This window comes from Sus scrofa, chromosome 5, assembly GCF_000003025.6.
Source record: "Sus scrofa isolate TJ Tabasco breed Duroc chromosome 5, Sscrofa11.1, whole genome shotgun sequence".
In the NCBI taxonomy this organism is placed as follows: Eukaryota; Metazoa; Chordata; class Mammalia; order Artiodactyla; family Suidae; genus Sus; species Sus scrofa.
This window is the reverse complement of record NC_010447.5, coordinates 64,454,304-64,466,739: the sequence shown is the minus strand read 5'-3', so window position 1 is coordinate 64,466,739 and position 12,436 is coordinate 64,454,304. Positions and strand designations below refer to the sequence as shown.

General features: G+C 54.1%; 1 protein-coding gene across 1 annotated transcript in view; it reads left to right on the top strand.

Annotated features, from left to right (window-relative positions):
* CD9 (CD9 molecule) overlaps positions 6,957-12,436 on the top strand; it is a 39,607-nt gene continuing 34,127 nt past the window's right edge. The window contains 1 exon segment of the mRNA NM_214006.1: positions 6,957-7,116. Within this exon segment, the coding sequence (NP_999171.1) occupies positions 7,051-7,116 (66 nt within the window). The 5' untranslated portion in view covers positions 6,957-7,050.

Genomic DNA, 12,436 nt, shown 5'->3' with positions numbered 1-12,436 from the left:
GGAAAGTTTTGTCTGGATATAGGCCCAAGAGTGCGATCGCTGGGTCATATGGTAGTTCTATGGATAGTTTTCTAAAGTATCTCCAAACTGTTTTCCATAGTGGTTGCACCAATTTACATTCCCACCAAGAGTGCAGGAGGGTTCCCTTTTCTCCACACCCTCTCCAGCCAAAAGGGGGTTTTAGAATGGTGTTCTCTAGCATGAGAGCTGTCTCCCCTCTCCCACCTCTCCATGAAATTGTCATAAACTCCGTCCGCTACGTGGGTAATCTCCACACTGACTGTGTGTGTGTTTCACACTAGGAAAAGTTACAGTGAGAGCAGGGCAGCCAAAGGCAGCCCAAATGCAGTGACATGGCAGGACAGTCTTTCCAGCGATGTGTGCAGAGTGGACAGGTGAATGACAGGGAGGCAGGAGGAAGGGTGGGACAATTGTTTGGGCTGAGGAAGAGTTTCGGGGACACGGTCCCCATCTCGGGTGGAGGCAGGAGGAAGGAAGGTTGCTGAGCAACCAACACGGGCCTGGACTCAAAAGACCTGAGGTCTGATCTTTCCTCTAAATCACTCCTCCTGCCTCAGGCTCACTTCTTCGTTTTTCAATTAGACAATCTCTGTGGTTCCTCCCACCAGTGACAGGTACTAGGTAGCAAGAGCCACATTCCATAAGCAGGTGTGGGACGCCAGGGCCCGAAGTAACAGGGGAGGGGAGGGGAGGGCTGACTGGGAGGGTGAACGGGGTGGGGGTGTGGGGATCAAGAAGAAAGAAGGTGGATTCTTGGGTAGGGAGGCCCTTGAAGACTATGAGGTCAGATGTTTATCTTGAAATAAGTATTTTTTTCCTGACAAATTACTACAAATTTAGTGGCTTCAAACAGCACGTATTATTTACAGTTCTGCAGGTCAGAAGCCTATGAGTCAGCAGGGCTACATATGTTCCTTTAGGCAGCTCTAAGGGAGAATCCACTTTCCTGCTATTTCTAGCTTCTGGAGGTTGCCTGCGTTCTTCAGCACGCAGCCCTGCATCCCTCACACCTCTGCTACCACCTGCGGGGCTCCTTCTCTGACCCTGACCCTTCTGCCTCTTCTTCTGTAGACTCTTGGGATTACACTGGGCCCACGAGCACATGCCAGGATAACCTCCTCACCTCGATATGTGCAAAATCCCTTCGGCTGTGCAAGGTGGTATCATCACGGATGTGGGGGATTAGGATGCGGGCATACTTTGGGAGACACTAAAGTAGAAACACTGGACTTCCCATACTGGCATTCCCGTTGGGTTGGGTTAAGAACCCGACCTAGAGTCCGTGAGGATGCAGGTTCAATCCTTGGCCTTGCTCAGTGGGTTAAGGATCTGGTGTTGCCACAAGCTGCAGGTAGCTTGCAGATGCGGCTTAGATCCTGCATGGCTGTGACTGTGGTGTAGGACGGCAGCTGCAGCTCTGATTCGACCCCTAGCCTGGGAACCTCCATATGCTGCAGGTGTGGCCCTAAGAAGATAAAAGAAAAAGAAAGTGGAAATGCTCAGCAATGCCTTGGACGCCAGGATGAATTTAGGAAGAGGTCAGCTCAAAAGAGGCACAGGAGGAGGAACAAGGGGGAAGAGTGTCCAGAGAAAAAGAGGAGCCACCCCTGAGGAAGAGCCACCCCTTGCAGAGGGCCCCTCTGGGCCAGCAAGCGACTGGGAGATTGGAGAACACAGAAATTCATCAAACCCAAGTGTATTCAGAAGGGCCTACCACCAACACGTGTACCCACAGGAGGTCATGAGGAAGGCCAGCGAGTCACCCGAGAGTCAAACAAGGTAATTCATGGAGGAGAAGACAGCAGTGTTCAAAGCTTCATGGAGTGGTGGCATTTGAGCTTAGAAAAAGGAGCGGCAAAGATGTTTCTAGAAGGGAAGGGAGTGAACCCAGATGATGTAGCCCCAGGGACAGGAAGGGAGAAGGGTCTAGAAAGAAGAGCTGGTCAGCAGGGTCCTGGCAAAGAGAAATGGCCACCAAGGTGGCGGCTGGGAGGCCTTCGTGGCGGTGAGTGTGGTCCTCCCGGCCCCTCCCACAGCGGGAGGCAAGCGCCCGCCCAGGCAGAGGGGCGTGGCCTAGCCTCAGCTCCCCGCCCCGTGTTCAAATATGACCACCAGGGGGCGCGCAAGGGCCAAAGTGGACCCTCAGCCTGAGCCAGGGGTTTTTCCAGAAACAGGATGCCCTGAGGGAAGGGAGGAAAAGTTTTCCCACTGCAGCACCACAAAGCCTGGAAGGCCTCACTGCCTCCATGTGATCGCTGACTCAGGGGCTTACCCAGATTTTCCCCTTCCAGTTAAAGCAAACCATATTTTTTCCGTCGCTCCCTTTCCTGGTTGCCTTTTGGATTAAATCGTCTGTTAACAACACCCTTCGGCTCGGCTCGGAGGCACCACGAAATGGGGGAGAGGGGGGAACCCTGCTGTCTTCTAATCCAAAATATCACCGGACACGTGAGGAGATGGAGGCCCAGACAGAGGAGGTGGCTTCTTCAAAATAAACCAGAGGGTCGGGACCAAGCACAGATCTCAGATCTCCTCACACACCTTCTAAGGACCCCCTTGACTATAATTTTGGTGCTTTCACGATAGCAATTGTGAAGGGTAAATAACAGCAATAATTGTAATGTTTCTTGAGGGTAAATAATAGCAATAATAGCAAGTGGCCAACATCCTCTGGGCACTTCCGGGGCAGGCACTGTTCTAAACCCTCTGGGTGGATGACTTCAATCAATGCTCACACTCAAGGAGTTGCTCTTATACACTTAAGTGTTTTCCTGAATGACCCCTACCTGGGCTTGCGAATGCGCGCGGGTAGGGGGCTGGGGGAAGAGCACGACATAAAAAAATAATAATAATAAAATAAAATCTTTTCTCTCCTTAGCCTTGTTCTCCGCAGGCAGGTGGACTCTGGCTAAGGGCAGCCCCGTGGGACCTTGCTGCCGCCCCGCGCTCCCCCATCCCTCCGCCACCAGTGCCTCACACGCTGCTCGACCCCATCCTCAGCCACCCTGGGTTGGGGGCAGTGACTGGGATGAAGTGCTACCGCGACCCCTCTGCGCAGCCGCCCTTGGCGTTGAGTAACCCCTGAAGGAGCTCTTTCCTCGGCGGCTCCCTCCCCACCATCGCTCCCTCCCCATCTCACCGCCTCGGTGTTTCCCCAGCGGGTGACAGTGGTTACGTGCTCTGTGCCCGGGTCCCTCCGCCTGGAATTCCACCCTGGGGCTTTGTCTGCTGACCCGCCTTCCAAAGTCAGCAGGAGCGTCGGATCCTCCACCGCCCCTCCCCCCGCACTGGAGCCCCCCCCCACCCCGGAAAACCTGGGGACACCAGGCCACCCTTCCCCAACAGAAGCTCTGGAGCTGGCCCTGGGCCGGCCATGCAGAGATTCTTCCAGGTGAGGCGTGTGGTCTCAGCGTTGGGTTTGTTGAGGACAGAGCAGCCTCTCCAGAGGCCCTGGGAGAAGAAATGAAGTCTTCCCCGCTCCTGCTGCCCAGACTCTGACCTGGCCTTCACCGGCCCCTCACAAAGGAGTCCCCTCTCCCGGTTTTCTGCCCTCTCCCTGTGTGCCACCCCCTCCCCAGCCTCCACTCCCTCAGTTCACTCCTTGGTCTCACCTGCGAGACTCCACAGCCACCTGATGTACCTCCATGGGTCCCCAGCTCACCTTCATCCCCTGCTACCTGCCTCATGTTACCCAATTGCAGGTCCCCAGACTCCCCTCACCTTTCTGGCTAACCCCCCAAAGCTCTGAGCCAAGGCCTAGAGATACAGTCAGTGGTCCTTATCCTGCAGGAGCTCCTGCCTGTCCCTCCTATCCCCCTGCCCTGCCACCCAGCTACCTAAGGCACAGGTTCCCTGCTCAAACGCTTGTGACCCCTCACCTCCAAGTGCAGAATCCAGGACCATGAGGCTTCTTCCGCCTTTACCACGCACATGCAACACGCACACACCCCACTGTGAATTCCAGCCCAGATTCCAAACAGCCCTGGCCCCAGCTTGGCCCAACACTCCCCCCTGTTTGCCACCACTTTTCCTGGGGGTCTGCAGCATGCTTCCCAGTTTGGGTCAAAGTCCCCTCCTTTGAGCCCCCTTGACCTTCAAGGCTCTGTCCGTGACCTCACATAATACTCTCATCCCCCTCTTGCCCCAAGGAAATACTTTCATGTAATATTCTCATCCCCCCTCCTGCCCCAAGGATATACTCTCCTAAGTGGATACAAAAAGTGTTTTGAAATGAATGAATCAATGTGGCAAATCTAACAACCATAATCAGCCGAGCAAAATAAGAACTTGGAAGTGGTAACACCGGCTGTTTCTGGCGGGGGAGTCATTTTGAGTTATGTTCTTTTTGCTTATTGGGACCTCCTGATGTTTCTATAATGAGGGTGTTTTGCAACTGTAATTAAAAAAAAAAAAACACCAAAGGAAACTTCATTTTGAAAAAAATGCGTAGGGGGTTAGGGATTTCAAAAGTAGGGGGAATCTTATCTTTTGGTGAGAAACAGGAAAGGAATGTTTAAGGAGCCATAGAATATCTATAAGTGAAGAGGTCAAGCTCAGTCAGGCAGAGGGCACACATCACATGCCACATGCAGAGCTGGGGTGCTGGGTGGGGCAGTGTTCCCCACAGATGCAAGATGAAGAATTTTGACTTACATCATTAAAGTGGCGGGGCTACAGAAAGTATTTTTTTCTTCGAGTTTTACTGAGATATAACTGACACACGGCACTGTGTAAATTTAAGGTGTATAACATATGGAGTTCCCGTCATGGCTCAGCAGTTGGCGAACCCAACTAGCATCCATGAGGATGCAGGTTTGATCCCTGGCCTCACTCAGTGGGTTAAGGATCCGGCGTTGCATGAGCTGTGGTGTAGGTCACAGACACGGCTCAGATCCCACGTTGCTGTGGCTGTGGCATAGGCCAGTAGCTGTAGCTCCAATTCTACCCCTAGCCTGGGAACCTCCATATGCCACGGGTGTGGCCCTAAAAAAAGACCAAAAGACCAAAAAAAAAAAAAAAAAAAAGGGTGTATGACATCATTTGACTCATATACATCATGAAATGAGGCTCACGATGGGTTCAGTGAACCTCTAATCTCATACACCTACAACACTAAAGAAAAAATATTTTTTCGTTGTGGTGAGAACACAGGACTTATTCTAACAAGCTTCCTTTATAACTTACAGCAGTGTTAATTATATTTCTTAGGTTGTGCATTACATCTCTAATACTTATTTAACTGGAAGTTTGTACCTTTTGATTACCTGCAACTAATTCCCCTTCCCCTACCCACCCACCCCCACCTCTGATAACCACAAATCTGATCTCTTTTTCTATGAATTTACTAGTTTGTGAAGTATAAGTGACCTGCAACACTCTGTTTGTTCCTGACACATCCCATAGTGATTCAATATTTCTACACATGTCAAAAGGATCACCACGATAGCTACCATTTGTCACCATACAACGACATTATATAATTATTGACTATATTCCTCACACTGTACATTTCCTTACCCATGACTCATTTATTTTGTAGCTGGAAGTTTATACCTCTCTCCTCCCCCTACCTCCCTCGACTCTGCCAACCACCTGTTTGTTCTCTGTATCTATGACTCTGTTTAGTTATATTTGTTTGTTTTGGTTTTTAGAATCCACATATAAGTGAAATCATACAGTGTTTGTCTTTCTCTAATTTATTTCACTTAGCATAATACCTTCTAAGTCCATCCATGTTGTGCCAAATGGCAAGATCCCATTCTTTTTTATGGCTGAGCAATATTCCACTGTATGTATGTTAACACATCTTCTTTTTGTTTGTTTGTTTGTTGTTTTAGGGCTGCACCCATGGCATATGGAAGTTCCCAGGCTAGGGGTCAAATCACAGCCACAGCAATGCCAGATCCTTAACCTACTGAGCAAGACCAAGGATCGAATCCACATCCTTATGGATACTACTTGGATTCATTACTGCTGAGCCACAAGAGGAACTCCGCTATTTTTAATTTTTTGAAGGGATCGCCTTATTGTTTTCCACAGTGGCTGCGCCAATTCACATCCCCACCAACAATGCTCAAGGGTATCCTTCTCTCCACATCCTCACCAACATTTGTTATTTGCAGAACGTTTTTGAGCAGAGGAGAAACACCCTCAGAACTCTGGCACTGGAGCAACCAAGAGGTGGCAGCGGGCAGAATTAAAAGGCAAGAGAGAGGGTGATGTGGAGCAAAGGCACGAACAGAAGCCAGGCTACAGACTTTCTCTTCTCCTTTGAGCAGCTGAACTGCAAATGCAGGAAACACTCCCAGACTGCCCAGCCCTCAAACATATTACTTTTCAGTGATGGTATTTAAGAATTACTCCCATAAGCCTTCCACCGATCTTCCCGCCTGGACTCCAAGCTTCTAATTCCTCCTACTCCGCCTGAGTGCTGAATAAGAGTTTGCTCCAAGAGTGAAGGTTTGCAAGGAGCCGCCCCAGGGAGAAATAAAGCCAGGCAGCTTTCCTTCAAATGGAGACCAAAGCAAAGGGAGCCCTCATTGGAGGGCAGCGGGCTTTGAGTAAGGGGTCTCTGCACCCACCACCTGGGGAAAGTCTCCCAAAGTAGAGGGCTGGGGACGCTTGGAATCCAGGTGAGAACTGGAAGGGCGAGGCCACCGCATAACTCCGGGATGAAAGCTGGGCAGGGATGACGGCCTGGAAAGACTTCAAGACGGTTAAAGGAAAGGGGGAGGATGGCGGGAAGTCAGGTCCGGGTAACTCGGGGAGAGAGCCTGAGGCGGAAGGGCCCCGGGCCCGGGGCCCTGGGCGGGGCGGGGCAGGTGGGCCGGGGCGGGGCGGGGGCGGGGGCGGGGCCCGGCCCTTGCGCAACACTGCGACGCGCGGCCGAGGAGTGGCACCTTTTAAAAGTGCAGCCCGGAGGCCCGCCCGCAGCCGCCCGCACTTCGCTCCGCAGCCCAGTCCCGTGTGTCTCGGCCGCAAGCGCCCTCGTCCCGCACCCGTCCGGCCCAGGCCAGTCTAGCCCGCACCATGCCGGTCAAAGGAGGCACTAAGTGTATCAAATACTTGCTCTTCGGATTTAACTTCATCTTCTGGGTGAGTGAGCGGCTACTGCCGCGCGCTCGTCTTCGGGGCCACCTGTCCGTCCCGGGCACCCCGTCCGCCTTGGGGGTTGCCGGCAACTGGCACCGCCCGCGCGGGGAAGACTTCTTGGGGGAGGAGAGAGGGCACTGCGGCCGCCCGCGGGCTGCTTGGCCCGGGCGGAGACGGGCGGGGCGGGCGCGTTGGTCCGGGGCTCGGCGGAAGCGGAGCGGGAAGGGGGCGCGGGCCGTAGTGAGCTGGGGTGGCAGGGGGAAGATTTGTGTTTGCTCCTACCCTGAGTCCCTCCGAATGCAGGAGGGAGAAACGGAGAATCCCTGTGCTGGGGACTCAAGGCCCTGGCCAAGGGGGATTGTGACGGGTAGTGTAGCTTGTCATCCGGGCGGGGTCCGCGGAGTGGCCGGGGCCGCGAGGAGGGAAGGATGCGGACGCTCCTAGGGACTTTGGTGGCGCCGAGGGAGCCCAACCAAGAGTTGTTGGTGCCTTTACGCTGGAGAGGAAGGGGCGCGCCGGCTGCGAGTGTGTGCGCGCCCCCGGGCCCCGTCCCTGGATGATAGTTGGGATCCCCCCCTCCTATCTCGAGAAGGAACCTTCAGGCCCCCATTCTCTCAGGCTCTTTCTGAGTCACCCAGAAAAAGTCTGAGCTTCCCTCGAAACTACCTGCAAGACTAGCTTGTCTTGATTTTTTTCCAAGGGCGATAAGTATCTGAACTGGAGAGAACCGGGGGAGAACTGGGCAGAGGTGAGGTAGAAGCGGATGGGCACCTTTTGTGGGATGAGTCCTGTGTTTCTCTATTTCCGGGAGAGATCAGGAGCCCGCCTCAGTCCTTCCAACCCAGCAGCCAGGCGGGGCCACAGGGAGTGGACAGTCACCTGGGGAGGACCCAGGCCAGGGAGCTTCAGAAGTCTCGCTGCCAGCCACTCCCAGCCTCTCTGCAAATGGGAAGTCTGAGGCTGGCCGCAGAAAAGGGGAGTGTCCCTGCCACACGTAACCTTGAGGTATTAAGGAACCATCCAGAGAGAGAAGCAAGGAATCCAGGATTTTATATCCCCGGGCCACCTCCCCTGCTCACAGATGAACAGTCTTTGCTTCTCTGTGGTCAGGAGGGCATTTGGAAAGGCAGGCCCTGTTCCACTCTTAAGAGAGACGGCTGTAGAAGCAGGGACATGCAACCAGAGGCTTCTAACAAAAATGTAGTTATTCCCTCGGAGCTGGTTTCCCCATGAACCCCAAGGAAAATCTCCCGAGATTTAATCCTCCCTGGAGCGGACAGAGATTGACCTGCCCTTCAAGAATCACCCCTCCCCCCCAAAAAGGAGTTCCTATCATGGCTCAGAGGCTTTGCCATGAGATGTGAGGTAGGTCCCAGATGTAGCTCAGATCTGGCGTGGCTGTGGCTGTGGTGTAGACTGGCGGCTACAGCTCTGATTCAACACCTAGCCCAGGGAGCTTCCCTATGCCGCAGGTGTGGCCCTGAAAAGCCTGCCCTCGTGAGGATGGAATATAGGTGTCCCCAGCCCAGCTTTAGGGAGACCCTGCTGGGGTGGGCACCCCCCCTCCTGATGTTCCCCCCAGCCCCAGCAGCCAGCCAGCTAGCTGCCAGCCTTAGCTTCCTCCTCTCCCCAACCCCTGGCACCAGAAAAGAATGTTGAAGGCGGACTGGCCCCGCCCCACCCCACCCTTGTCCTTTAAGTTCTCCTCTCCCCTCCCTAGCGCTATCTCTCCCTTGCCAATCTCTGGGTTGCTCCTCAGCTCTCTGCCGAGGCTGCATGAAGATGTGGAGCGGGGGAAACCACCAACAACCAAGGTGCCACCATACCCCTATCTGCCCCTGGCACCTGCCGGAGCCCTGGGCCACTCCCGGTATCTGCTCAGCCTTCCCTGATTGCCGGCCTGCCACTCCCATTGGTATCCAGAGCCGTCTCTGCCTGGGCTTGGTGCCGCCCATGGGCCATGCCATCTGAAACAGAAATGACTACCTAAACGGTTGGGTTTAGAATTAGAATGACTTGCGCAATCGTCCAGTCCAGCCCTCTTATTCACCATGAGGAAGAAGGAACCAGAGAGGGGCAGGTCTGCCCAGCATCATGGGAATCCAGCCAATACCACGACCCCCTCATCCCTGAAGGGGACCTCTCCTCTTCTGTCTCCATCACAAAAACTACAAGGGCACCTGGTAACAAGTGATGTAGCGGGCTAAGCAGCAGCTACCTGACTCCAATCAGTTATTTCTCAGTAACTGTATCAAGGTCCCTGTAGCAATGTGCTGTGTGTCTTCTTACAGCTCGCTGGGATTGCAATCCTTGCCATCTCCTAGGAGGCAATGGAATCGAGGACTACCTTGACCCCCTTGTGCAGTGTCTTACGGCCTGCCATGTCCTCTTCCATGTCCCCTGTGACAGACAGAGCAGGAAGCAGTATCCCCATTTTACTGACAACCAGGAAACGAGTCCCCAGAGAGGTTCAGGGACTTACCCAGGGTGGTGTGGCAGAATGGCCTCAGACGTAAGTTTGAATGCCCGTCTGGTTGGCTCCAAGTCCAGGACACTTTCCATCACCACCTGCTGCTCTGCCCAGCTGGGTGGGGATGGAAGGAGAGAGGCAACAAGCTATCAGAAGTGAGCTTTGTGGAGTTCCGTTGTGGCTCAGCAGTAACAAACCCCAGTAATATTCACGAGGATGTGGCTTCGATCCCTGGCCTTGCTCAGTGGGTTAAGGATTCTGCATTGCTCTGGGCTGCAGTATAGGTCGAAGACTCGGCTCTGATCCCGAGGTGCTGTGGCTGTGGTGTAGGCCAGCAGCTGTGGCTCCAATTCAGCCCCTAGCCTGGGGACTTCCATATGCCACATGTGCAGCCCTAAAAAGGCAAAAAAATTAAAAAGAGAGAGCGAGCTTTGAAGGGAAGCTCTGACCTGAGAGACCTATTTGCTTGGCTCCTTATGATGTCATCATTCCCTTTCTTGAGACCAGGAGTTTCTAAACTTGGTGTTTGAGCCCTAATGTGGGTCTTGAAAAGCAGGAGTTAGGAGGCCAGGGGCCACCAGCACTTCATGGACAGAGGATGCTGAGTGGGGTCGTCCAGTAGGCATCCAGAGAGGAGCAGCTCACCTCAGTGGCAGTGGGACGATCGGGGCCGGGAGTGAAGGGAGGGGTGTACCTGGTCCCTGGACCCCACTCTCATCACTGTGGGACCGTCGGTGACAACCCAGCCTGCACTGCCTGCCCTCCCCAAGTAGGGTTCTGATACCAGCAGTCAAGCCAGCCATCAGTCTGTTTTCTCAATGCCCTCTCCTACCCCATCCCGCGAGCCTAACTTTCCCGGCTCTGTTTCATTTGTTTCTGCATTTCCTTCAGCCCTCTTTGCCTCCCCACCCTGCAAAAAATGTTGAGACAGGAAACACGTTGCCATGACAAATGGCAGATTCAGCTGTGCAGTGGGGACCAGGGCTGGGCCAGGTCAAGAGCAAGGCCTTCCCATTCTACCCCCACCACCCTCTGGCCCCTCTGCTCACTGCCTCTGGCCTTGTCCCCGCCCTCGCTGACAAAAATAGCAAGGGATTTCTCTTTCCCAGGAAATGAAGTCTCCCAGCCCTAGGCCCTAAGGCAAGCTTCATGGAAATACAGAGGAGTTCCCGTCGTGGCGCAGTGGAAGCGAATAGGATTAGGAACCATGGGGTTGCGGTTTTGATCCCTGGCCTCGCTCAGCGGGTTAAGGATCTGGCGTTGCCGTGAGCTGTGGTGTAGGTCGCAGATGTGGCTCAGATCTGGCATTGCTGTGGCTCTGGTGTAGGCCAGCAGCAACAGCGCTGATGTGACCCCTAGCCTGGGAACCTCCATTTGCCTCGGGAGCGGCCCTAAAAAGACAAAATGACAAAAAACAAAGAAAAAGAAAAAAAGAAATACAGACAGAAGCCTGGACTGGGGTTCAGGGACATGCATGTTAGTCCAGCTCTGCCCCCAGCTCACTTGGAGACCTTTTGAGCCCCAGACCTCAGTTTCCTCATCTGTAAAACACAACAGATTGGAGCAAATGGTCCCAAAAAGTCCCTTCAGAAGCTCAGTCTATGAAGCCAGCCCCCCCTGCTCCCCACAGCCTACAGCAAAGGACATTCCCGCACAACCCAAAATAGGGAGTCAGGAAATGAAATGCGCAGTGGGTACCAGGCTTGGCTTAGGGCTTGGTTTCATCTGACCTCTGCCTCCGGTGCCTGAGTCTTGCATCTCTTTCTTGTTAACCCTGGAGTCCCTTCCCCGCCCCTCCCCGCCCCCCCAGCTGTCTGGGGGGCTCTCTGTTCTCATCGCCCTCAGCCTTTGGTGGTTATGCTGCCTGGTGGTCAGAGCACTGGCTCTGGGTTCAATTCTTCCATCAGCTGGTGGTTCTAGCACCTACCCCCGGGGTTGCTGTGGGTTAAATGAGTAAGTGTGTGTGATGCACTGAACACAGCAGCGTAGACCTGTGGCTCTTGTCAGCGATGCGTGGAAAGTAGGTTGAGGAGGTGGGGAGGGTGGGGGTGTCTCCCTGAGAGGTGTGGAAGTTTAGACCCTCAAGGTGGCCAGGCGCACACCCAGAGCCACGCTGCTTCCCCTCTTTCTGCATCGCTGCCAGCCTCCTCCCTCCACCCATGAAGACACTGACTCCATTTCATGTGTGGCCCCACTTCTAGAGATAAAAACTATGCACAAAGAAACCCTAAGAGGCCAAGATCCTGGGTCCGGGCAGGGAATGGACAAGTGGGATGATGGTGGGAAAAGCCCACCCATCCCACCTGCTACTTTGCCCGGAAGCTCTTTGCCTTCCGTGCTGGGCTGAGCAAGCAGCTGGGGCTCTTGCCTGAAATGGCTTCCACCTTTGGCACCCGGACAGCGGGAGCTCCGGGAGAGCTGGCTGTGTTTGCACAGAGGCTGGCAGGTTTGGAGAGAGGGGAGGGGAGGCCAGGTGTCTGCGTCTGCTCAGGAAAATAGGACTTGCCCTGCCCCAGACGCTTGATGGCTTTCTCCCGTCTGCCGACTGTGCCCTGCAACGGTTGTCAGCCACAGACCTGACTCCTGATTTGGGGGGATGGGAAAAGATTCCTGCACACACACACACACACACACACACACACACACATGCACGCATGCATGCACAAATGCACGTGCATGCACGCACTAACATGCACTCGACCTCTTTCTTTTCAAAGTGGCCCATGGCACCCTTCCAGACCCTACTCCTCTGCGTTGGCTGGTTCGGACCTGACCTTGGACCTGCCTTGATAAGCAACCCTTTCGAGGGCCGTCCTCCCTCAGGCACTTACTCTGCTAAATGAATCTTCTGGG